Source organism: Ambystoma mexicanum, chromosome 1p (genome assembly GCF_040938575.1).
Source record: "Ambystoma mexicanum isolate Mex_15411 chromosome 1p, UKY_AmexF1_1, whole genome shotgun sequence".
Taxonomy (NCBI): Eukaryota; Metazoa; Chordata; class Amphibia; order Caudata; family Ambystomatidae; genus Ambystoma; species Ambystoma mexicanum.
The window spans coordinates 162,433,661-162,460,080 of record NC_090921.1 but is presented as its reverse complement, the minus strand read 5'-3'; the positions used below and the strand labels follow the sequence as shown (position 1 = coordinate 162,460,080).

The 26,420-nt window shown below is 46.6% G+C and overlaps 1 protein-coding gene across 2 annotated transcripts in view; it reads left to right on the top strand.

Annotated features, from left to right (window-relative positions):
* The window catches only part of ACADVL (acyl-CoA dehydrogenase very long chain), a 425,803-nt gene that overhangs the window by 345,607 nt on the left and 53,776 nt on the right, over positions 1-26,420 (top strand). For both annotated transcript variants that reach the window (XM_069645887.1, XM_069645896.1), the window contains one exon: positions 14,870-14,942. In XM_069645887.1, coding sequence (XP_069501988.1) covers positions 14,870-14,942 — 73 coding nt within the window. The remainder of the gene's footprint in view (positions 1-14,869; positions 14,943-26,420) is intronic.

The window sequence follows — 26,420 nt, the reverse complement described above, 5'->3', positions numbered from 1 at the left end:
GCGAGAGAAGTGTTCTCTCAATCGGGTTGGCACAGTACCTTGGTATGAAGCAAAATATGCAGCGGAAGACGTTGGGTTCAGGCAGTTCCTGCAGATCTCACTGTTCCTGAGCCTCAGTCGTGGGGACAAGACAGAGGACGTCAGGTGACTCCTGCACTGCACATGGCCGTCGGAAACGCTGACAAAATGGAGTCAGTTCAAGTAGCTGTTCTTCAAGCACACAAGCTGGTGTCCTTCCCCCTGGTTAATCCTAACCAGCTCCGAGAATGGCATCCAGGTGACTTACGAGTTGATTGGTCCTACCAGCTCAAAGGAAGAAGTCGTCCTTGAAGGGGCTTCTCTGTCGAAAGGAGCTTGGCAATTCGGACCTGCAGCAGGGCTTCACCGGCCAAACTAACGGTCCAGGAGTTACAGTTGCCGTCCTCTTCCAGCTCGTCTTCGGTTCTTTCGTTCCAGTGGTCGACTCTGCTTTCCAGTCCTGGAGACTTGCCTTTTAAACAGTTTTCTCCATTTCATTCCAGCCTAGCTGCCACTCACCCAGCAGGGTGGCTGTCCTTGCCGGACAGCCAGCCAGCCAATCACGCCAGAGTGCATTTGGGTCTCCTAGCAGATTAAGCACAGGAAGTTTCGGGCACCTCCCTCACTTTCTGCGCACCCCAGACACTCAGGCGCCAAAGGCGATCTTCAGTCCTGAACCTGCCAAAGGCATGGAAACAAAGGGACCAAACCTGGTTTGGCGAGCAGAGACAAACACTAGAAGGACCTTTCCAAAAAGGAATGGCGATAAAAGACGACCGGGACATGTTTAAACAAAGGGGTTTAAGGCGCCATCTTGAAAAACATGGCTCCCGCGATTTTTAGCTACCGCTGTTCGTGGTTGGGAAAAATAATGGTAGTTTGTTCTAAAACCACTGCCACCAGCCATTTCAATAGAAAAGGCTAACATTTGACTGCTACATGAGTTTCTAGACACAGGGGATACTAGGTAACTCCTCCAGCACTCTATAGGAAGATGGTGTGTGCTGCGTCTAGGAATTTAAAGACTAGTAAAGTCAATTTAACCTTACAATCTCTTGGAAACAGTATTTTATCCCAGAGAAGGTATTTAAACCTTTGGAAAGTCTAAAAACATCCCTGTGTCACTGCACTGAGGGTGCTGTGTAACACGCATGAAAACATTTAAACTCCATAACCAAAATAAATAACTACAGAAAACAGAATTAAAAATAAAGAGTCCCAAAGTTCAGCAAAAGAGCTGAGGGTCTCTAAGGTAGAGAGAAATTAGCACATTTTGAGAATTCTCCAACACTTTTGAAATCAGGGAACCCCAGATTGCGGTAAGCAGTAACTTTTAACTTATTTGGGATGGGGCACACTTACCACAAGGTAAGTAAAACCTACATACTTTGTTTGACCTCATAATGGGAGGGGGAAAGTAAAACCCAATGTTACACTTTACTGAATAGTTATTCTAGGTAGGCAATAACCTAATGTAGGCTTATTAAGGACAGGCTAGCAGCAAGTCTGGGGAAGCAAGACCCAGTTGGGGGGACACTCGTACAATTATCCTCAAGGGTCTAATCTGGTGATAGCAACACTTTACTTTTGGGAAGAGGCACAACCTAATCACAAGAGAGTAAAATACCTTCACATCTACTTTCTATTAGATTGGCAAAACAGTCGCTAAGGAAGAAAAGATGTTAACCATACTTTTAAGAATAGTGCAAAGAATAGTGCATCACACATTCAAGATCATTAAGAACTTTTGTAACTGTTCACTCTTAGAATTACAGTTACCAACCAACTCTTTGCAAATAGTAACTTTGAAACACTCATTTTATTTTCTAGGCAGAAGTCCCAATCCCTTGAAAGTCTTTCCCTTATTCTTGGAGCATGAGTGTTTTCAGTGGCAGAAGGGAGGGTCACTAGGACTAGTGACCAACAGGCAGTGTCCGAATAGGTTCTTTAGTAGCAAAAGTCAGAGTTCCTTAAGAAAACTGGGCAAACAGGTAAGTATTGTACTTTAGAGTTAGAAGAGGGTCCAGGGGATTTGCAGAAGACACCCTAGCAGGATTCTAGCAGTGGGACTGGGTGTCCTGGACGAGGGACCTCCCAATCACAGAAAACACCACATAGCTACACAGAAATCCTAACAGTCTTAAGGTAAGTACATACCCAAGTCAACACAGTACCTCAGCATTGAAGAACATTTTGCAGCAGGAGGACTTCAGGGTCTGAAGTTACCCAGTCAATGGATTCCTTGTCATGGAGACTGAAAACAAGACCTCAGAAGGAACTTTCCAGCAGGGATCGATGAAGGCTCTAGGCAAAGTTTCCATCGCGGCTGAATGCGGTTCTGCGGTTTTGGCACCTTTTCAAGGAGCACAGAAGACGACAGAAAATCGGGGTTGAATTCTCGTCGTTACAAAGGTCCAGCACTCTGGTGAGGAGACTTTTCGGACTTGATTCGTGTCTCTGGAGATCTACCAGGATGCCCACGAAGCTTCAGCGAGATTTGGAATTCGCAAGATCGTGCATTGCACGATGGCTTGAGGTCCCAGGATATTGGGGCTTTGCAACAACGCAAGGTCGCGTGGGATGGCTCAAAATGCAGGTCTTCTTGAGTCTAATGGGTCTCACCAGGCTCTGGGTCGGGGTCTTCGTTTTTGGAGTCCCCAGATCGATTGGAAGGAAGGGCTACAGCAGGCTCTGGTTACACAGCAGGCTCTACGGTCGCTGGAAACTGTCTCAGCCGCCTTTCCTTCATCTTCCTCTTCGGTTTAAGTTCTAGTGGTCGACATTCTTCAGCTTCCAGGTTCACAGTATTTATCAGGAATTGCACCACAACCTCTGCATTCTCTCCCCGTATTTTACAAGGAGGGGCGGTCTGGTTGTCCAATCAGGACAGCCAGCCCCCCACTGGGATTTTTCCCCATTCAAGCAAGGCATAAGACAAAGGACTGGGGAGTTTTGGACTCCTCCCTCACTTCCTGCTCTTACAGACAGACTGGAACCTGGGCGTGGAGTCCAGGGGACTCCTGCCGAAGATATAAAACACACAAAGGAATTTCCCGCCCTGCAGGTCAGGGGAAGGAAGAAGAAACAACAAGAAACCCTAAAATGGCGAACAAAGAAGACCGGGGACCGTTTAGCAAAGATGGCTCGACGCCATTTTGAAAAAGATGGCTCCCGCGGTTAGCGTTACCCGAGCTGCAAACAGCCACGGTAGATGCCAACCATGGTAGTTCATTATGAAACCATTGCCACCAGCCATTGAAGGTAAGCTTGTCAATGTAACATATTTGTTAGACTGTATCCCCTTTCACGCTCAAACTGGTTCTCTCCAGCACTCCACATAAGGTGGGCTTGCTGGCTTCACAGAATAAAATGTAAAAAGGGATCCAAAGATCATTTCTCCCCTTGGGAACTGTAGTTCACTCAATGCTAGCACAAGAAAGATAAAAGGGAAGTCCTTAGGGCAACCCAGCAACAACAGTATTGCCAATAAATTGTTAAAGATAACTTTAAAAGAACACTATGGAGAGACTTAAAAATGAAACCTATAAAAAGTTAAAGATTAGGTGAGTGTGGAAAAAGGTTCCCACTCACTGAGGTATTAATAAAAAATATCCCACTAATAAAGCAAAAAGTTCTGGGGTTGAACCAGGAACGGAAGATTTACCAGTTCTGTGCAAATCTTACCTAACAGGGAGCCAGGCCAGCCAAAAGTCTGGGTGAGCTGAAGCACTTCTTGCAGGTAAATAAAAGTCTTGCACAATCATTGTATAAAATGAAATCACTGTAGGGCCACACGCTTGGAGGCTTGTGAGGGGCAAAGCTGCAAGCAACTCTGCAAAGGCAACCAAGACAAGTCTCAACTGAGAAGTAAGGCTACACAACAAGAGGTAAGTCCTCTTAATTTTACAGTACCTTTGGCTAGAAGAACTAGTTCCAGCTGGCTTCTGTTCCTGTGTAGCTCTGCAGATCGTGTTGTTCCTGGCCCTCAGTCGTGGGAGCAAGAGGGAGGATGTCTGGGGACTCCTGCACTATGAATTGAAGGTCAGCGGCATCAATGGGCAAACTTCAATTCAGCAGCACTTCGCGGTTCAGCTCCTCGCGTCTATCAAATAGCACCACTGCAGTTTCTCGGATACCACTCTGGACTGTCCTGAGGAGTCCGGAGGATCTTCCTGCAGCTCGGGTCCGACTTAGACACTCACTCGATTCTGGTGTTCTCCCTGGCACTTCGGTTCCTGCAGCAGCAATGGAAGTACAGCTAGCTCCGAGAGGATTTCCAGATGAGCTCGTCTTGGGGTCGATTGGTCCCACCAACCCAATTGGAGAGGTCTTCCTTTGCAGGCCTTCTCTAGTCGAGGCGGATTCAGAGCTTCAGCACTGCAACAAGGTTTCAACGGGCGAACCAACGGTCCAAGAGTTGCAGCAGGCGTCTCTTCCAAGTTCTTCAGATTCCTTCGTCCAGTGGTCGACACTGCCTTCCAAGCAAAAAGCCTCGCCTTTTATGCAGGTTTCTCCCATTAATTTGCAGCCTAGCTGTCACTCGCACAGCAGGGTGGCTATCCTCAGAGGACAGCCCTCCAGCCAATCACCCTTGGATGCATTCCTGTAACCAAGGAGACTAAGCACAGGGAGTTTCTGGGCACCACCCTCACTTACTGCCCTTGACAGACACACTGGAGCCATAGGTGGGCTTTGTTAGGGAGGATTCTCAAACATTTGCTTATTCCCTTCACCTTAGAGACCCCCAGCAACTTTTGAGAACTTGATTTTTTTAACTTGGAAGAGAGTGAGACCCTTTTCCCCACTCATGTATTTTATGGGATTTGATACTGTTTCTTTGGTTATGGAGTCTTACCAACTAAATAGGCAACATCTTTTACAATAGTGTCACAAAGCACCTTCAGTGCAGTGACACAGGGAAGTCTTTCAGATTTCACAAGGTTTAAATACCTTCTCTGGGATCAACTGTTAGGGAGAATTCTCAGAAATATGCTAATTTCCTTTCACCTTATAGGACCCCCACCCCCCAGCAACTTTGCTGGATTTTGAGGACTTGTTTTTTTCCACCTGGAGAGAGTGAGCCTTTTTCCCACTCTCTCGGGTATTTTTGATGTGTGTTTTACTCTTGTGTTCTTTGGTTATGGAATTTTAGATCACCCCATAGGCATGATCTTTTTATTGTTGTCACACAGCACCTTTAGTGCAGTGGCACAGGGGTGTCCTTTGGACTCCCCAAGGTTTAAATATCTTCTCTGGGATGAACTACGGTTCCCCAGAGAGTGTAAAGTTAAATTGACTTTACATTCTCTGGGATGAACTACGGTTCCCCAGAGAATGTAAAGTTAAATTGACTTTACTAGTCTTTGTACATTCATGGACCCATCACAAACTATCTTCCTATAGAGTGCTGGAGGGGTTAATAAGTATCCCCTATGTCTTAACACTCTTGTATCTGTCAAAAGCTACCCTTTCCTATTGAAATGGCTGATGGCAGTGGTTTTATAACGAACAACCATGATTTTTCCCGACCGTGAACACTGGTAGCTAAAAATCAGGGCCGCCATGTTTTTCAATATGGCGGCCAAGACCCCTCTGTAAAAACACTTCAGTCATCTTTTTTCACGGTTTCTTTTGTTTAAAGGTCCTTCTGGTGTTTAACTCTGCGCGCCAAACCAGGTTTGGTCCCTTTGTTCGTGAGCCTTTGGTAGGCTTCAGGTCTGAAGTCCGCCCATGGCGTCTGAGTGTCTGGGGTGTGCTTAATCTCCTAGGAGACCCAAATGCACCCTGGCGTTATTGGCTGGCTGACGGTCCGGCAAGGACAGCCACCCTGCTGGGAGAGTGGCCGCTAGGCTGGAATGAATGGGAGAAAACTGTTTAAAAGGCGAGTCTCTGTCATGATGCCTACCCCCGGGCATCCGGATCGAGTCCATCAGCCCCGGGTCAGGCATCCAGATACTCATTAAAACCCCAACAGCCCCGGCTCGGGGCTGTTTGGATTCAGTCCTGGCTCCTTAGGCGCCAGGCTCATTATAGAAATCAGTCCTGGCGCCAGGCTCATAGACTTTACTTACCTTATGCAGACCATGCTGCAAATGAGTCCAAGCCAACGTGAGGCCTGGATGGGACTATTTTATTAGAGGGACTATTTTTTACTCGGGTGTGGTTCTGGGGAACTTCTTGCCTGGGACTACTTTGCAGGCTATTTAAACCACGCCCGAACAGCAGCTCATGCTTCGTATTATTCTGCATCCAGCAGCGTAACGCTCACCGTGTCTGCAAGTCAGCATCCAGTCTTCTGCCACGCCCGCCACGAATCCGGAGCTCCTAGACAAAAGGAAAAGAAAGGAGAGGAGGTTAGATCACGGACATTATTTGATTCCTTACCTGATTCCGGACCCAGCACATCTCCGAGCCTGGAAAGGAAATTATTTCAGCACGCATCGCTTCGCCAGCAGCAGCGCCGCGTTATACTCACCAGTCCACTGCATCTTTCAACTCGGCGCTGCCTCCATTTTCTTCGTCGAAACCCAGCACCTGGGAGGAAAACAAAAGGAATAACAAGGTGAGCCGAGAAAACCGACGAAGACAATCTCTTTGCCACCATAGGCTTACCTGCTTTACCACCGGATGTATTATCCTTTAATTCGCCGCATCTTTCTATGCCGCACCTAAAAAGGGAGAGAAAACAGCAAGTTAAACTCATGCAACTTTTACCGGACAGTGTTTGGTAATACAGACTCTTACCTGAACGCCATCAGCTGCCTCCAGGCAATATTCTTTTGGACCCAGCTGCAACCTAACGAGGGAATGGAACAAGAGTGAACATCGGACATATTGAACTCTTTGAACTTTATAGACACTGGAGTCAATATTCCTCCGGAACTCCTCCTGTACCTTAAGTAACTGGTATCTACACCCCCCTGCATGCCATGCAGGATGGAGAGCTCATCATTTAAAAACATAAGGTGAGGTTACCAAGAGGGGATATCGGAGGTGATTAGTGGGGAGAACGAGAACAGTTGGAGGGGGGGCCATCACTAAAGTCCACGGGTGGCTAAATCCCATTCTCCACTTGCAGGAGAATACTTCTACGAGTCCAGCAGACAAGATTAGGCGGGCTAGTCCAGACTGTCATCTCTTCACTACGCATCACGTTGGTGGAGACCGCAGCTGTTCGGGTCCGATCGACGCCCCTGTGGGAACCAGGTGAGCGTAACAGTCTCCAGGACTGGAAAGCAGAGTCGACCACAGGAACGAAACAACCGAAGACTAGATGGAAGAGGACGGCTGCTGCAACCACTGGACCGCTGGTTGCCTGATGAAGCCCTGCTACAACCTCGAATTGCCAAATCTCCAATCGACAGAGAAGCTCCTTCAAGGACGACTTCTTCCTTTTCAGTTGGTGGGACCAATCAACTAGGCAAACGCCTGGATACCATTCTCAGAGCTGGTTAAGGTTAACCAGAGGGAAGGACACCAGTTTGTGTTTGGAAGCCACAGCTACTTAAGCTGAAGTGACGCCATTTTGTTTGCTCAGATGACAATCCCGTGCAGTGCAGGAGTCCCCCGACATCCTCCCTCTTGTCCCCACGACTGAGACTCAGGAACAGCGAGACCTGCAAGAACTGCCAGGAACCAACGTCTTCAGCTACATCTTTTTGCTCCACTTTAAGGTACTTTGCCATACGGTTGAGAGATCCTTACTCTCGCAGTGGAAGTTCGGGAAACTTTTCCAACTCGCAGGCCTAATCAGCTTGTGACCCAGTATACCTTTCTTTATCGTCTGAACTACTTATAATAACTTTTACAAAGACGTCTCCATTTGTACCAGAACTGTGCTGTCCTATCCAAGAACACTATGAATTGAATTGAACTGACCCTCCTGGTACATTGAACCTTTGCATTATATAAAAGAAGTGTTTTCTAACCCTTTTTACAAACCTGTGCTTTTTTATTCCTATTTAAAAGTACTGAAGTGCCATTTGGCTCCTTTTTCAGGGGAGCTAGCTGTCTTTGTCTTTGATACTGTAGTATATTGGTGTTTAATATTGAGTTGATTTGATTTGTACTAGTGAAAGTTTTCTAAATGGCTGTGTAAATGACTGTGTAAATAAATGTTTAAGTACTTTTTACCAGGAAACCTTGAGTGTAAGTGTCTACTTGAACCACTGATTGTGATACTTCTGTGTAACTTCTTCTACTGCTCACATTCCCTCTTGAGATAAGCCTGGCTGCTCAGCTCGCTACCAAAAGTGTGTGGTACAGACTTGTACCAAAGGTTAGTTTTTGCTTACACCTGTAGTCCTAATTGTATGTGGTGTTCGCAGAGGGTACTGCCTGCAATTCTGCCTAACGTCAACTGCTGTTTCCCAGAACAGTGGAGTGGTGAAATTGACTTAACTTAGCCTTGTAAAATTCTAGACCCAGCTCACCCTATCTTACAATAGAGTGCTCGAGGGGTTACTTAGTATCCACTATATCTAGTTTCGAGGGGATTGTCATCCGACTCATTCCACATCTTTACATTGATTACCACAGCTGTGCTGCTTCTGAAAACCTTTTCGCCGTCGGCGTCCTACGTCGATGAAGTCGATACGCTCCTTCGAGGACCTCCTCCGGTCGACATCACAGGATGTTATATGTAGGACGCACACCGCCCGTAGCCTCAGTCCCGTTCTTTCCGCGAACGTGTTCACTTCGAAATCTTGGCGCTCCTCGGTTCTCTCTTGTTGAATCGGTTCTTCTATTGTTGTTACGAGAAGATGTCTTCGTCTTCTGCTACCCCGAAGTCGGGCTTCAAGAAATATCGGGACTGTGGTTCCAAGATGTCACTTATGGACCCGCATAGGTGCCATAGAACTGGTACCTGTAGCGGAGAGGAACAAGGGATGGTATTCCCCATATTTTTTGATCCCGTAAAAAGATGGAGGATTGAGACCCATCATGGACTTGCGTGGTTTGAACAAGCTCCTCAGGAAGTACAAGTTCCAGATGGTTCCTCTTTCTCAAGTCCTCCATGCCCTTCAACTTCAGGATTGGTTGGTTTCTCTCGACCTGAAGGATGCTTACTTTCATGTGCCGATTCATCCCAAACACAGGAAGTACCTGAGGTTCGCGGCTGGTGACTCGCATTTTCAGTTTCGGGTCCTACTGTTCGGATTGACCTCTGCCCCAAGTGTCTTCACCAAGCTGATGGTGGTGGTGGCAGCGCATCTCAGGAAAGGGGGGGTTTTAACTCTACCCCTACCTGGACGATTGGTTGATCAGGGCACGCTAATGGGAGTTCCGTTTGAGCCCTTGCATTCTTGTCCGTTACGACTATTGTCCTTTAAAACTGTATTTTTAGTTGCAGTTACTTCTGCCCGCAGAGTGAGTGAGTTGCCGGCACTTTCCGCCAAACCGCCCTTCACTGTGTTACATAAGGACAGGTTTGTCCTTAGGGTACGGCCTTACTTTCTTCTGAAGGTTGTCGGAATTCCATCTGAGCCAGAAGGTAATTCTTCCGGCATTCTATCCGCCTCCACATCCTGGTAAGGAAGAGGAGAGGCTCCAAAGGTTGGACCCTAGGAGAGCTTTGAGTTTCTATCTCTCACAGATGTCCTGGGTCAGAGTGGACGATCAGCTCTTTATTGGTTACGCTGGAAGGTGTTTAGGTCAGGCTGTTTCCAAGCAGACCTTGTCTAGATGAATCATTTTGACGATCTCTGAATGTTATCGTTTGGCGGGAAAGGACCCTCCAGTAGTCTTACATGCTCATTGTACTAGGGGTATGGCTGCCTCCACGGCCCTACAGAGGGGTTTTCCGATTCGCAATATTTGCGAAGCAGCCACATGGGCCACTGTCCATACTTTTGTGAAACATTATTCCCTGGACTCTATCTATGGGCAAGATTTGGCCCTTGGCAAGGCAGTCCTCTATTCTGCAATTTGATTGGGCATTCTAAAAAATTCTAAATTCTTTTCCCACCTCATTACGTTGGTACTGCTTTGGGAGTCTGTCAAAGATGTGGAATACGTCGGAGGACACAATCCCCTAGAAGAACAAGCTATTTTCTTACCTGGTAACGTTCTTTCGATGGGATGTTCCTCCAACGTATTCCACATCATACCCTGCCTACCTGCCCCGCTACAGAATTTCTTATGCGATTGCAGCTGCCGTTTCCGCAATGCTTTCTGTAGTAATACTGGCAGAAGATTGGTGCCACACGTTATGGGGGAAAAAACCACGTGCGTCCTAGATATAACATCCGGTGACATCCACCGTCGGAGGAGGTCCTCAAAGGAGCGTATCGACGCAGGATGCCTACGCTGAAAAAGTTTTCCGAAGCAGCACAGCTGTGGTAATCAATGTCAAAGATGTGGAATACGTCGGAGGAACATCCCATCAAAAGAACGTTACCAGGTAAGAAAGTAACTTGTTCTACCCATATAACAGTCAAATTTTACCCTTTCCTCTTAGAATGACTGGTGGCAGTGGTTTTACAATGAACTACCATGATTTACCCCGACTGCAAACTGTTCGCAGCTCCGGTAACGTTAAATCACGGGAGCCATGTTTTTCAAGATGGCGCCTGACCTTCCTTTGTTAAAACGGTTCCTGGTCTTTTTTTTTCGCCATTTCTTTTTGGAAAGTTCCTTCTCTAATTTTTCTCTACGTGCCAAACCAGGTTTGGTCTCTTTGTTCATTCGCCTTTGGCGGGCTTCTGGAGTGAAACTCGCCTCTTGCTCCAGAGTGTCTGGGGTAGGCAGGAAGTGAGGGAGGTGCCCAAAACTCCCTGTGCTTAGTCTCCTAGGAGACCCAAATGCACTATGTGGTGATTGGCTGGCTGACTGTCTGGTAAGGACAGCCACCCTGCTGGGTGAGTGGAAGCTAGGCTGGAATCAATGGGAGAGAACTCTCCTAGGAGACCCAAATGCACTATGTGGTGATTGGCTGGCTGACTGTCTGGTAAGGACAGCCACCCTGCTGGGTGAGTGGAAGCTAGGCTGGAATCAATGGGAGAGAACTCTCCTAGGAGACCCAAATGCACTATGTGGTGATTGGCTGGCTGACTGTCTGGTAAGGACAGCCACCCTGCTGAGTGAGTGGAAGCTAGGCTGGAATCAATGGGAGAGAACTGAATAAAAGGCCAGTCTCTTGGTTTGGAATGCAGAGTCGACCACTGGACGAAGCAACTGAAGAAGAGCTTAAAAAGGACGCCTGCTGCAACTCCTGGACCGTTGGTTTGCCCGGTGAAGCCCTGGTGCAGGTCTGAATCGCCATGTTCGCCTCGACAGAGAAGCCCTGCAAGGACGACTTCTCCCTTTGAGTTGGTGGGACCAATCAACTCTCAAGCCACCTGGATACCCATCTCTGAGCTGGTTGCATTTCCTCAGTGTTGCAGGAAACCGTAGAGCCAGGGAGAAGGACAACAGATTGTGTGCGTTGCTTGTAAGCTGGCCAAAAGCTTTTGGAAGATCCTCCGGACTCTCACGAAGCAGGACTGACCAAGCCTGACCACCCCTCAGTGGAGTGCGGGACCTCCGATGTGAGGAAAGTTCACCTTGCCAGGAACCGCGCTTATTGCTATTTGCTGTACCGCAAGGAGCTGAAACGCGAAGCAGCCACTGAAAGTAAAGTTTGGCGGTTGCCAGCTTTGGCGGTGCCAATACAGTGCAGGAGTCCCCCCAACGTCCTCCCTCTTGTCCTCACGACTGAGGCCCAGGAACAGTGAGATCTGCAGAGCTGTACAGGAACAGAAGTCTTCAGCTGCATCTTTTTCTTCTTTAGGTACTGTAAAACTAGCCTAAGAGGACTTGCCTCTTACTGTGCAAGTGCTTGTAACTTCGGCAACTCACAAGTCTAATCAGCTTGTGGCCCTACATTTGATTCTTCTTGTTCTCAAAGACTCCTAAGAACTTGTGCATAGATTTTTCCATTTATTTGCCTTAAGTGCTGAATCCTATACAAAGACTTTGGCCTATTGACTTTGGCTTAGCTGATTGAATTGAATGACTCTTCTAAGCTCTATCTAAAATTATTTGCCCTGCTTATGACTATTTGTGTTTCTTGTGTTCTAATAACCTTTGACTTTTACTTACCCTTTAAAGAGTATTCTGTATACCAACAGAGCACCTTGTCAGTCTAGAAATATGGATACCTCTACTTTGAGACCGCAAACGCATTTCGGTGGCCGTGGGCCAACCGTCTCATACACGATATGACAGAATATAGGTTTTCGAGTTTGCCAATGAATGGCCATTTTGATGTAACAAGAATTGCCATTTTGTTTTCTAACCATTGCTCATTGCTTTCTGTTCCTATTCCTTCTCAGTATATCTTCTGCTTACACTGCCCGACTGTGGAACATTGTTGTCTGCATGTGAAAAGGACAAGGGCGCAGGGCCGTGAGGATAACAAGAGTTCGCTGAAACACAAACGTAGGCAGCACCAGGAAGAATGCCCGGCTCCCTCCGGAATGTAGCCTTGAAGCAGAGCTGCAGGGCATTTAATCATTTCACAGCTGCCAGCCAGTCTCGTTATATGGTAGAATATGTTAGAATAATACCGCTAAAAGGCTTGAATTATGCTTTTCTTACGGCCCCCCTTTGCTGAGCCCGCTAGAGCATGTCAGCTCCCAGGACGCGAATAGCACCTGATGGATCCGGAATGCAACTCCCCTCCACCTCCCTCCCCCCGTATGTAGTTCGCTTCCAAGAACAGAAGCGCCGTGTTCTATTCAATAACCAAAAGATGCCTTTGCAATTGCAAATTGTTACTAGAATAGATATGAAGGTGTCATAGTGGCCGGAGATGTCATCATCACACCAAGTTCAAAGAAACCCAATAAAGGGGGGTGTTAAACATGTCATAGCTGATTGTTTGATATGCATTTTGTATATATGTAACTGATGTACTTAATTCACTCTCTTGCGTCCCTCGAGGTCTAGAGATGCACGTCGCGGGGCGTGAGACCGAGTTGGCCAACTGAGACTTTTGCTTTGCAATAAAACCCTAGCTTTGGGAATACAACCTCGTGTCTGGCGTCTCTATCGTGTGTGGTGACTCGCCTTGTTTCCATAGACGTTAGGGTCCCCTAGGGGCCCCTTTAAAAGAGTATTCTGTATACCAACAGAGCACCCTTGTTACTGAAGTCACCTGTGGGTGTAGGTTGTGTCTGTGGGCCATCCCAAAAGGGCCTTGTCTGATTCAGAAACTCAAGTATATATGTTACTATTCTATTGCTCCCTTCTGAAGAAGACTTTGTAACTGACTGATAGATAAATTGTTTATGCAAGAAACCTTGAGTATAAGAGTTTATTTGAATACCTGTAACTAATTGTTTTGTAACTCGACTACTGCGCACATTTCCCCTCTTCAGATAAGCCTGGCTGCTCAACACGCTAACAAAACTGTGTAGCGCAAGCTTATACCAAAGGTTGGGTTGTTTATACCTGTAGTCATAGTTGCTTGTAGTGTTCCCAGAGGATATTGCATTCAAGCTTTGTCTAACAGGCTTCACTCGTGAATCCCGCCAAAGACAAAATGAACAAAGGGACCAAACCTGGTTTGGCGCACAGAGTAAATCTCAAGAAGGACTTTTTCAACAAGAAATGGTGCAAAAGAAGACCGGACCATTTTGACAAAAATGGGCACCCATGGGTGCTTTAGTGCAGCTGCAATTGCAGCCCACATTAGAAACACACAATGGTAGGAAAAGGTCAACTACTTCCAACAGCCATTAATTGTAGAAAGGGTAACATAAAAATGTTACATGAGAAACTAGACAAAGGGGATACTAAGTAACTCCTCCAGCACCCTATTGTAAGATACTGTGTGCTGGGTCTAGAAAGTTACAAAATGTAAGTTAAGTCAATTTCACTTCACTGCTCTTGGAAATAGTAGTTTCACCAAGAGAAGGTATTTAAACCTTTGGGAAATTTAAGAGCCGTCCCTGTGCCACTGCACTGAAGATGCTGTGTGTCACAATGTAAAGATGGTGTCTATGGAGTTTGTTTCTTTTGACTTTGGAGTCTGACACAGTCCAAATCACAGAAAAATACATGAGAGACTGGGAAAAAGGTCTCACTCTCTCCAGGTTAGAAATTAAAAGTCCTAAAGTCCAGTAAAAAAAGTTGGGGGCCTCTAAGGTAGAGGAGAATTGGCACATTTCTGAGAATTCTCCCTAACAGTGCTACTCAACCTGTTTGTCTGAGGTGAGTCTGTTCCAGAGGTGAGTGTTTATTGCTTCTGTTAAGCCTTGCCTCCTTCCGTGGTTGTGTATATGTACTACTGTGTAATCGTTTTTCATGAGCATGTGACTCCATGCCAGACCCCCATGCTGCAGAAGGTGTTTTAAGTTACTTACCTGTAACTATTGTTCTCCAGCATGGGTCTGTCATGGATTTAAATGCAAACCTTCCCTCCTTCCCCTCTGTGGCTCTTTTTGGTTTATACTGCCACTTTATGTGCTTACCAAATCCAAAGATGGCCACCAGGGGTGGTGCTTAGGGAGAGGACTGTCATTGGATGGGGGCAGTATGACCCAGAGGACAGCGATTGGTTTAGAGGAGAAATACAGTTTTAAAGTGAAACCGTTTTTTCTTTTACCAAGGATTCCCAGCCTGTCTGGGAATATACGTGAGCATGTGAATCCATGCCAGACCCATGCTGGAGAACAATAGTTACAGGTAAGTAACTTAAACCCTATTTTACAAACGAACCAATCAAAAATGTCACATGAATGCGTGGACATTATGTATTAAACTGAAAATGGCGCCCGCTTTTCTATCCTTAATTTGTTGTGTGCTCACATCCCATTCTTGCTCACGTTACATTTAGCTTGACTCTGCCTCCTCTTATTCCCCACAGACTATCCAGGCAATTGAGCAGTTCGGCGGAGCTGTGGAGGCAATGCTCTTGAAACATGGCAAGAAGATCGTTGGTATGCGGGCACACATGTAAAAACTACTAACTGAAATGAGTGCCAATTAGGGGTGTTGCTAGTAGTGGAAGTATGTGCGTCGTCACTGAAGCACACTGCCAAGTTTTGCTCCTAGATCAAAACCATTGTAAGATGTGATGTGAGATGCATTTTGGCACAATGTGAGCTTTACAATGTTTGTATACTGAAAATGTTGACCGACTAACAAAGGCGATTGTGGTCCCTGGAAGGACCTGCTTGCTGGAGACGTGTCATTTTAGTCCCTAAATGAGGGTAATGATCACCTATTTGTTCCACCAGCTCCCTTATGGTGCTTGCTTCCACAGTTTACTGTGTCCTAGCTCTTTGAAAAGCAGCGGTTGCTATTGCCCAATATAAGCTTACTCTGTGTAATGTCCGTGTGTGGATGAAGGTGTATTGGGGAGAATTCTCAAAAATGTGTTAATTCCCTTCACCTTAGAGACCCCCAGCAACTTTGCTGGATTTTGAGGACTTGGATTCATTTACCTGGAGAGTGTGACCCGTTTTCCCACTCATGTGTTTTGAAATGTGTTTTGTTCTTGTGTTTTCTTTGGTTATGGAGTTTTAGACAACTCCATAGGCATACTCATTTCATGTCACACAGCACCCTCAGTGCAATGGCACAGGGAAACCTTTTCAGGTTTTCCTAAGGTTTAATACAACTATTTAATAAACTACTGTTTCCCAGAGCAGTAAAGTGAAATTGACTTTACTTACATTTGTAACTTTCTAGACCCAGCACACACTATCTTACAATAGGGTGCTGGAGGGGCTGCATAGTATCCCCTTGGTCTAGCTTCTCCTGTAACATTTTTAATGTTACCCTTTCCTCACTGAATGGCTGGTGGCAGTGGTTTACCTTCAACTACCGTGGTTTGCTTTTACTGCGGGCTGCGTTCGCAGCTGCAGTAAAGTACCCATGGGTGCCATTTTTGTCAAAATGGCCCGGTCGGCTTTTTTTGCCATTTCTTTGTGGAAAGCTCTTTCTTGAGATTTACTCTGCGCGCCAAACCAGGTTTGCTCTTTTGTTCTCTTTGCCTTTGGCAGGATTCACAAGTGAAGCCTGCCTCTGGCTCCAGGGTGTCTGGGGTGGGCAGGAAGTGAGGGAGGCGCCCGAAACTCCCTGTGCTTAGTCTCCTAGGAGACCCAAATGCACTCTGTAGTGATTGGCCGGCTGTCTGTCCGGCAAGGACAGCCACCCTACTGGGTGACTGTCAGCTACGCTGGAATGAATGGAGAGAACTGAATAAAAGGCTAGTCTTTTGGCTTGGAAGGCAGAGTCGACCACTGGTCGAAGGAACCGAAGTACAACTTGAAGAGGACCCCTGCTGCAACTCCTGGACTGTTGGTTTGCCTGGTGAAGCCCTGCTGCTGTGCTGAAACTCCAAATACGTATCGACAGAGAAGCCCCTGCAATGCCAACTTCTCCTCTTGAGTTGGTGGGACCAATCAACTCCAAAGTAAGCCACCTGCACATTCTCTTGGAGCTGGTTGACTTTCCACAAAGTTGCTGCTGGAAACCGAAACGCCAGGGAGAGGAACGCTAGATTGTGTGTGTTGCTTTTAAGCTGGCCCAGAGCTCCAGGAAGATCCTCCAGACTCCCAGGAAGCAGGACTGACCGAGCCTGAGAGCCCTCAACAGAGTGCGGGACCCCAGAAGCAAGGAAAACCCATCTCGACGGCCAGGAACAGCGGTGTTGCTATTTGCGGTAGACTCGAGGAGCTGAAACCTCGAACAGCCCCTTGTTTGAAGTTTGCCAGTTGCGAGCGGTGACTATCCCATTGTAGCACAGGAGTCAATGGAGTGAGGGGCCTCTTTGAGGTTGAGTTTTAGGTGGTTGGTTGTGTTGGAAAAATGGCATCTAGGAAATGAACTATGGCAATTTTGGCAGCGATCCTAGGGTTGGTAAAGTCTGCCATATGAGGTTGGAATCTCGGGGACAGAAAATGGAGGTAACATTTTTGAAGTGTTTGCTGCGCACCTCCTCTAAAGCTAGACAATCTATAATCAGATGTTTAAGAGTTTCTTGTTGGAGATTATCCAGGCAGAATCTACAGAACTTGTGGTCACTTGGAAGAAGTCCCCGTCTGACCAAAATTACAGCAGTCGGCCAAGTGTTAAGCCTAATTCGTCACAAATTTCTTCGAAGATAGGGGGCAGGGCACTTGACTAGATAGTCAGCCATATGCCGTAATTGTTTATGGCCAAAGGGTGCTTTGGTGAAATCATGTAGGGATGTACATTTAGCACGATTGGTGATCCAATCATGATCAAATAATTTGTTTTTTGCCCGAAGAGGATTTTGAAGTAGAAGATCCAATGAAATGGAGGCATCAGATAAGGCGTCTAGGACGCAGAGCCTCCACCTGATAGGAAAACGATGGTCAGACTCAAGAAGATAATGGGCAGCCACGCTCAGTATGTTATTGGTGTTCAGTCCTAGCAAGCATTTTCGAAAGAACAAGACCATTTTCCAAAGGACATGTGCATATAGGGAACGTGAACCTAATTCATGGCGTAGGATGGGAAGAGGTGAGCAATTTGGTAATCTCAAAACCGGTCTCCAGAATCGCCCTTCTAGGCGATCCCAGAATTGCTGATCACGAGGAAGTCTTGCTTCGATGCCATAAAGTAGAATTGGTACAACTTTCTGCTGAAAGAAGATCACATGCTTATATGAAAACTTGCCAAACTTATACATAAGGATCTTGGCTTGTGAGATTAGCGTGACCATCTTCAATTCCAGGGAATGGTCAAGAAAGGTATCTGACGATAAATTGGTGAAGGGTACACCCTGGTATCTATACTGGGAAACAACCTTGAGATCAACAAATTGTAAAGTTCACTTGGAAGTTGACACCAGCGGAACGTGGCAACGAGCTATTGCAAACAAGAATTTGAGTTTTATCAGTATTGATTACCATGTTATTATCAGACGCATATCTCGCCTAACCATCCAGAAGATTTTGAAGGCCCTTGTGGTCTGAGAAAGTGAAGGCAAGCGTCCCCACACAGCACGATCCTCCCCGCAATGAGAGACAATAAAGGACTCTCCCAAGATGGGAATAAGGCCAAGAGTGCGGGTGAGCGTAAATGGGAGTTTATCAATCAGAATAGGGCATGCAAAGGACTCTGCAAACTCTGAGAGCGCTCTGTCTGACAATAGCAAAGACAGGCGTATATATTTACAAAAAACGTCATAAGAACCTACACACTATAGGGGGCACAAGTTCATGGGGATTGGGTGGCGATGACTAACTATAGGTGCTGCTGTGATGTGGTTGGCTTTGGCTGGAAGACGTCACTGGGCAGCCTCGTGGGTTGGGCTGGGCCTGGCAGGGTGGCAGAGTTCATCCAGGCGGTGTTGTGGGGCCATCGCGGCCAGTGGCAGAGATGAATGTCTCTTCCTGACTTATTAGCCCTATGTCATGCACACCGCAGTCATTCGAGCATTTTTAGCATTATCTTCTTCAGTAAATCTTACAATAGGTTATACAACAGGTTAATGCAACACAGGAGGAATGCACCTTGTGAGGGGACTGGAGGTAATATGTCAGGGCATGGTTACCAGTGTCCTGTTGACCGGGGCCATAGGTCGAGGGGCTAAGCTTCAGGGCCTGGCACGGGCGGTACATGTCTTCCTGCCTTGTTAGAAGTTGTTATGGATGTTCCGCTGTATGTTGTCAAAGTGTTGGGTGTCTTTATTGCACAGGGCCATAAGTCTGAGGTGGTCCGGTGGGTTGTGAGGTTTACGAGGGGGCGCGTGCGTTCAGGCAGAGGTTTACTGCTGTGCTGTAAATAATGTAGGTGGCGGGTGGTGGCCTTGGGTGCTACAGAGGGGGTTACAAGTCTTTCAAGCGGCTCCAGCCTAGTTGGGGGAGGTAACGCAGCGCGGCGCGGTCTCTGCTCTCATGCCTTGGCAGCCCTCGCTGGGTGGGAGGGGGAATGACCTTGCACATATTTCACAAAGGTATCTCCCTCGTGTGTTGCCGGTTTAGGTAAAGACATCACAAACATTTGAACATTCTATAATACTTGTTCGAAACACTACAGAACATGCATTTTAAACTTTGCTGGATGTGTCTTGATTATAACCAGTCTGAGTACCTTGTTTATACATTTATGTTTTAACACGTACAGTATTTAGTTATATGCATATATATTTGCAGTAAGTGAGGTAGAGTTAGGGTTGGTGGAGGACATAGAAAGTAACCCGCCACTTGTGCGTGATGGTGGTGGCGCATGTGGGGCCTAGACATGCACCTTCTCATGCATTCTTCACATGGGCCCTTTGGATGGTTTACATTCGTTTTCTTGTGTCCTCTAGCAGCATTAGTTCAGTTATGGCACGGGCCCCATGGGGTGTGCGTTTTGCAGTCATACATGTATTCGTGGTGTGTGCCGTTATTATTAGTACCCAACTGCAATGGTATATGCTCACCATCGTTCATATCATGGGGGCATGATCTCTTGTAATCATACATCCTACAGGCTTTTTGTAATATAAGGGGTTTTATGAGAGAAAAGCATCCTTTGCAAGTAGTCTCAGCATTAATATACAAAGATTGTCGGGCCTGTAACGACCATTTTACTGTTCATTTCATTTTGCCTAGGCCTGCGGGCCGGGTCATGCTGGGAGCGATGATACGATACACTGCGGGAGGTGAACTGTTACAATGTTAGGCTAGTACGCTAGCTCATGTCCGTCTTGTTCGTGGGAACGTGCTCGCAGTGGATCTACCAGGGTGCTGCGGCAACAAGGATGACTGAAACCCTCCAAGGGTGGGGGCCGCGCTACAGTGCGCTGAGCTCACACCATCTTTACCAGACAAAAATGGTTTCTAGGCCTAGCTAAATTTTAATACGTGTGGGCAATTAATACGTGCGGGCAATGTCTCCAGTGGGTGAGCCCTCCACCACCTGGGCCCGGGTGGCATGAGGGGACGCCCAAGAGAGCCATAGTCCTTACCTGGGGAGAAAGTGCAGGCGAGGGGGGTCGTCTTGGACCAGTCCTCCCCTACATTTCCCCCCTTTCGTTACTAAAGTAACGAATTCTTTAAATCTTCTATCCTCCTACATTCTGCCTCGTCCATCACCGCCTCATCCCATGCCGGAGTTCCTTTGATGGGCATCCATGCTCTGCACACTGCTCTTAAGCTCTCACCTCTCCGGGCATATTCATCTGGAGTACACGTTAGATATATGCACCCACCATCTGCTTCTAAATCTACCCAAACTTCCTCATACCATTCTAGTATACGGGGCTCTTTGATGGTGGTGTGCCACAACTTATCTACAATATCTTTATCGTGGTATATGGGCACCAGTTGGTACCTGGGCGAATTATCTATCCCTGTTTGTACTTGTGCTTCTTGCATTGTTTTCATTGTACCATGTGAGTTGCCCATTGTCACCATCATCATTGCACCATTTGGTACTGCGTTAGCACAGACTCGAAGACCCACCTGGCACAGGCAAAAAAGTAGAAGGAGGAACACAACAGCTGGTATTAAAAACTTCACAGTTGTTCCAAGCCATGAGGGAACCCAGGAGAAGATGTTGTCGAACCAGGTACTCGCTTCTGCTCCACCTTCCATTTTCATTTTTTCTCCTAGGTTGTGGACTGCTTCGATCACATGGGACAGGGAGCCATTCTCTGCATCTTCAGAAGGTACGAAAGTGCAGCAGGCACTTCCTATTTTTCGGCAAACACCACCGTCCATCGCTGTCAACAGGTCTAGGACATACCTGTTTTGCATGGTCATTAGTCGTAAGGCTCTTAGTTCAACTCTGATGATATTGAATCCTTCTTCAGTGTCGTTCGCCAGCTGAATCAATTCCCAGCGTGTTATCTGGAGCCATTTTGCGTTTGCCCGTGCTTGGACACTTGAGACGAGTGAGGCAAAAAATGTTTCTGCTGAGCTGAATAATCGATATTTGTCTGGGATCTGAGCCAATAGTTCTGATGATGCCTTTGATATGTAATTTGATGCTCGCCTGTTGCGGGTCAGCACTTCTTCCTTGTTTCCAGAAGACAGGACATATATTTGTGTCTCTGCAGTTGGTTGAGCCACACTCTGCATGCGTTCCCGTGTCCCATCGACGTGGCTTTCTGGTATCACCATCAGGGCTGAGTGCAGAGTGGCCATTGAGCAGCTGCCACTCCATGACTGGGGGAGGTGTAGGTATGCCTGTTTGCCGCACACCCAGTACGTATCCATCAGGGCCGCTGTCCCTTTCCTTAGGTCTGGGATGGCGAGGGTCTTGTTGCAGTTCTTGTTTGTTCCCATGGGGGTTCTCCCTTCTCCTCTAAAGCACAGTTTATAGTCCATTTCGCTCTGTAGTTTGAACGGCTTTTCAATGGCAGTTACCCAAGTTAGCTTTGAAATGTGTTCTCTCCATACTGGTGTACATGTTTCCACTATCCACTGTAATTTATCCGGCGCCACACCTCTTAGTGCTTCCGCTTTGCACAGTACCTCTTCATCCTTCCGCTTATTGTCAGAAAAAAGTGTCCCACCTATCACAAAAAATGGTTCTTTCAAACATACTACTCCTGCCGTTTTTGGGTAACACGTTTTCTCGTTCTGCAGCATTTGAAAAGTCACTTCGTGTGCCTGGAAGATGTTCTTAATCCTGCACAGCGTGAGATGAAGGAGACATTGGGCATCCACAATAGGCAACTCTTTGGGTAACAACACTTTGGGTGTACCTGATGCATGGGGGATGAGGGAACAGACATAACAGCTCTCGTTTGTTGTCTGTTTAGCTGTGGCACTCATGTCTGCATACCACTTATTTGTTTGATGGGGGTGTCGTGGGTCTTCCATCTCATCTAGACCTAGCCCATAGTACTCATCGTACTTTCTCCTCCCTGCTTCTCTCTTTCGTCTGTTGTTCTTGTTGCTCATGTACTTCACACCCCCCTGGGCAGTGGACAAACTAGACCCCCCTTTCTCATTCCCGCCCCCCTTGACCCATTCATCATATAATATTTCGTGCATTTCTAGTAGCTTTTCGTCTTCTTTCCTGACGTTATCTGGCATATTGTTTTCTGGGGTGGGGGTAAGCTGGTTGGTGGGGGTGTTATATAACCATGATATGGCAGACGGGTTTCGGTCATTGAGACTGTGGGCATTGTAAGTGGATACCCCTGGTGGAGACACTGTGTTGCTCTGTATTCCACCTTGTGGCTTTTCTCTTTGTGAGGTCACAACACTGGATGGTGTGGTATGATACCCCCACACAAGTTTAGTTCCGTCCCATATCAAAAAATCACCTTCCCTGGTATTGACACCTGCAGTTGTATCGGGCCCGGTGGTACTGTTAATTGGTCCAGTAGTGTTATTACTCCCTCCCCCCTCGTACATCTCGATAGAGATGAACGCTATAAAGCAATATGTAACCAAGCCAAACATTATCATAAAAAACAATGTGATGCATACTGATAATCCACACTCATACGAATATCTACATCTCTCATATACTAATTCTCTCATTCTACTAATTCTATCCGTTGCAGGCTGCCCGTTAGATGCCATGGAAGCTCCTGTTTTGAGATATAAAAGTGCATTAAGTGCATGCATGTAAACGTTTTGCTGGCACCATCTGTGCCAATACATTTGACGGGGAATGGAAGCGGGTGGGGATGTGGGGGAGGGGTATTCACAGACAAGGGTTTATAATATTATTATTTCATTAATACATACCACTCAACAAGATAAAAAAAAAGGAAAACACACACACACACATTTTTTTTTTTTTTTTTTTTTTTTTTTTTTGTAATATCCTTGTCAGTCATTATTCCATTAAAGTCCAGTGCTGACACACACACACACAAGTCGGTATTTAGACATTTTACTCATTTGCATCGTTTGCTGTTGTCTGTGCCTCCTCATCTATTTCCTCTTGTACATTGCTGTATGCTTTTCGTACGTCGGTCAAGTGCACCCAGTACCTCAAGCCCTTCACCTTTACTGCCGTGGGCGTGCAAAATATTACTTCGTATGGGCCATGGAATCGTGGTGCATTCCACCGACGCACGAAGCTTCTGACATAAATTGAGTCGCCTGGCATTAGCTGTAGCTGTTGCTCTGGCTCCGTGACAGATCCTGTTCCATTTCCCTCTTCTCTAGTGAAGGGTGGGGAGAGTTGCTTCGATATTGCGCGCGCTGCCCTTGTTAATTTTCTTAGGTAGTCTGTGAACTCATTTCCCAATATTGCGGCGCTCCTGTGAGCATCTGAGTATTCACGCAGTGGAGAGTGTGCTGTGTTCATTCGTCTCCCAGTCACGATCTCGTGTGGGGACAAATGGTGGTCTTTACTTGGTTGATTTCTCAACTCAAATAGTGCCAGGGGTAGACAGTAAATCCAATTTTTCTTTAATGAGAAGCATAGTTTTGATAACCTGCCCTTTAACAGGCCGTTCATCTTTTCCACTACGCCATTACTTTGAGGATGATAAATCGAACACAATTTATGTTTTATACCCAATAACGTGGTAACTTCCTTGAAGAGTTCATTCACAAAGTGAGAGCCGTTATCTGAGCGAATCACGTCACAAATTCCCCAGCGCGGGAACACTTCCCTTACTAGGAACTTGGCGGCGCTTTTGGCATCAGGTCGCGCACAGGGTCCTGCTTCCACCCACCTTGAAAACGGGCACACAACCACGATCATGTACCGTGCGCCATTACACCTTTCCCCCATGTCTGCATAGTCTATATGCAGTTCTCTGAAGGGGCCAATGGGTTTGGGAATTGTTCCCCGGAGTGTGCGTAGGGTCATTCCTGAGTTGTATATTTGGCATGTTGTACATTCCATTGCCAATCGAGACACATGCTCCTGGAGACAGGGCACAAACCATTCTTCCTGTATTTCTGCTGCGATGTGCTGTTTAGTGTTGTGTGCGGGGAAGTGTAGCTGTTGAAATGCTACTTCTAGTAACTGTAGTGGCATTACCACTTTCCCTGAGTTATTTTGCCGCCATAATAGGTCTGTTCCTGATTGGCTGCATCCCCGTTTCGTCCACGTTAGTTTTTCTTCTGCACTAGCTCCTTCCTGCAATTTTAGAATTTGTGATAAGGACATCATGTTGTACCCTTCTGACAGTTCTTCGGTTGTTGTATTCTTCATCATGAACTCACCTGTGTCGTATTTCTGAAAATAGGAAGCCTCCTTGGCGGCAGCGTCCGCTGCCGCGTTCCCTAAAGACACAACGTCTGTATTGGATGTATGGGCCTGGCACTTCACTATTGCTACAGCAGTAGGGTTTTGTAGGGCCTCTATTAATTCTTTTAACAATTCTGCATGCTGCACTGGCGTTCCGTCTGCCCTTCTGAATCCCCTACGGCCCCATCTTGCTAGACCTCCATGTACTGTCGTCGTCATGTAAGCTGAGTCTGTGTATATTGTAACTGCACAGCCCTTTGCTGCGTGTAGTGCTTCTATGAGCGCAACCAGTTCTGCTGCTTGTGCAGAGTAATGTGACGGGAGGCGGTACTGTACTAGTGTTTCAAACTCACCTTCCTCTAGTCTCACTACCGCCATGCCAACGTGTTTTTCTCCCGTGTCCATATCAATTGATGCGGACCCATCCACAAAGTACACTTCCCCCTCGCTGAGAGCGTTTTCACACACCACTGTGCCCTCCCCTCCTTCTCCTGTGTGGGTTGTGCAGTCGTGATTTTGCATATCCTCCAATGTGCACGCTTCTGTGATAAACGTGGCGGGGTTCACTGTTTTACATCTCACTATGTGGATGTTGGCGCTGGACAATATGATCTCATATGCTGTTGCCCGCTGTGTGGTCAGCGTGCTTTTTGATCTCTCGAGTATTGCAAATAATGAGTGTTCCACAAACAATGTTACAGAGCATCCCATTACTATTGTGGCACTTTTCTCAATCGCGAATGCGGCTGCTGCGAGCGATTGTTCGCACGCGAAATGACCCTGCATCACGGCATCTAAAGTACCACTATAGTAAGCTAGGTGCTTGTGTCCTAAGGATGTCTTTTGTGTCAGCACCGCTGTCATAAGTGTTCCTTTGCAATGGTAAAATAAGTAAAATTCGTGTCCATAATCAGGGTTTGCTAGTACTGGAGCGCTTGAAATTAGCTCTTTCAGTGATTTGAACGATATGCTCATTTCTTCTGACCATTTTATTTTTACATTCTCCTGTTGTGCTTCTTTGAGTGCTTGTAGGAGGGGCCTGGTGTATGCTGCATAGTCTAGTATCCATGCTCGGCAATAATTGCACATCCCCAAAATTTTTTGCATGTCTTTCACCGTCGTGGGCTCTCCTACTGACCTTATTGCCTCCACCCGGTCGGGAATTATTCTTTTTCCATCTTTTGATATGAGCTGTCCCAGGTATAGGACCTCAGTCAGGCAATACTGTAGCTTCTCCCTGTCTACCTTGTACCCTTTGTTGGCCAGTAAAGTCAGGAGCGTTGTTGAATCTTTTCTACACGTTTCTTTGTCTTGTGCACACACCAATAAATCGTCCACGTACTGAATAATCGTACTCTCTACTGATAGGTTCCCCAAGTCTTCATGCAATATGCGGTTGAATATGCTCGGGCTTTCACAGTATCCCTGTGGCAGTCTGCAGTGTTCATATCTTTTTCCCCCCAGTGTGAACGCTGTAAGGTATCTACTCTCTTCAGCCAGAGGTATTGAGAAGAATGCGTTTTTCAAGTCCACTACTGTAAAATGTGATGCTGGTTTTGGGATACTGCATAGTATGGATGCAGGGTTCGGGACTAGAGGGAACTCTTTTTGTATTACATCATTGAGGGGGCGTAAGTCCTGTATCATCCGCCAAGATCCCCCCTTTGCTTTTTTGATTGGATAAATACATGTGTTACATGGGGAGTTTGAAGGCACTATTATTCCTTGTACTAGTAGTGCATTTATGGTCTCTTTTATCCCTTCTTCAGCTTCACGGGACAATGGATACTGTTTAACTCTTGGTAAGATAGCTCCTTGTTTTAGTTTTATTCTCACAGGTTGTACTCCATGCAACAGCCCTACATCATGTGGGCCTGTTGTCCATAAACTGTTTGGTACTAGCCTCATGTCGTCATCAAAAAATGACGGTGGTGTTCCTACCACTGCCATCAATTGGACGGGGATCTCTCTGGCTTGGATCAAAATGTCACAGGGCATCGCTATTTCCATTACTATCTCACCATCTACTTCTGTATCTGAAAAGAGATCCTCATCTGTTACCTCGCGCAGGGCAAGGTTTGCGTTTGTACACAGTACGGTGCGCCACTCACATCCTTCTCTGTCTACTCCAATCACAGCGATCCGTTTCGTTGATACCTGCACGGCGTGCAAATCCAACGACACCACTGATCCTGGTGCTGCATTTGGACACACTATGGGGCGGAAGAGAAATTCTGCTGGAATCCTCCAATCCATGTTTTTTAGCTCTGGGACTATAAGGGCCA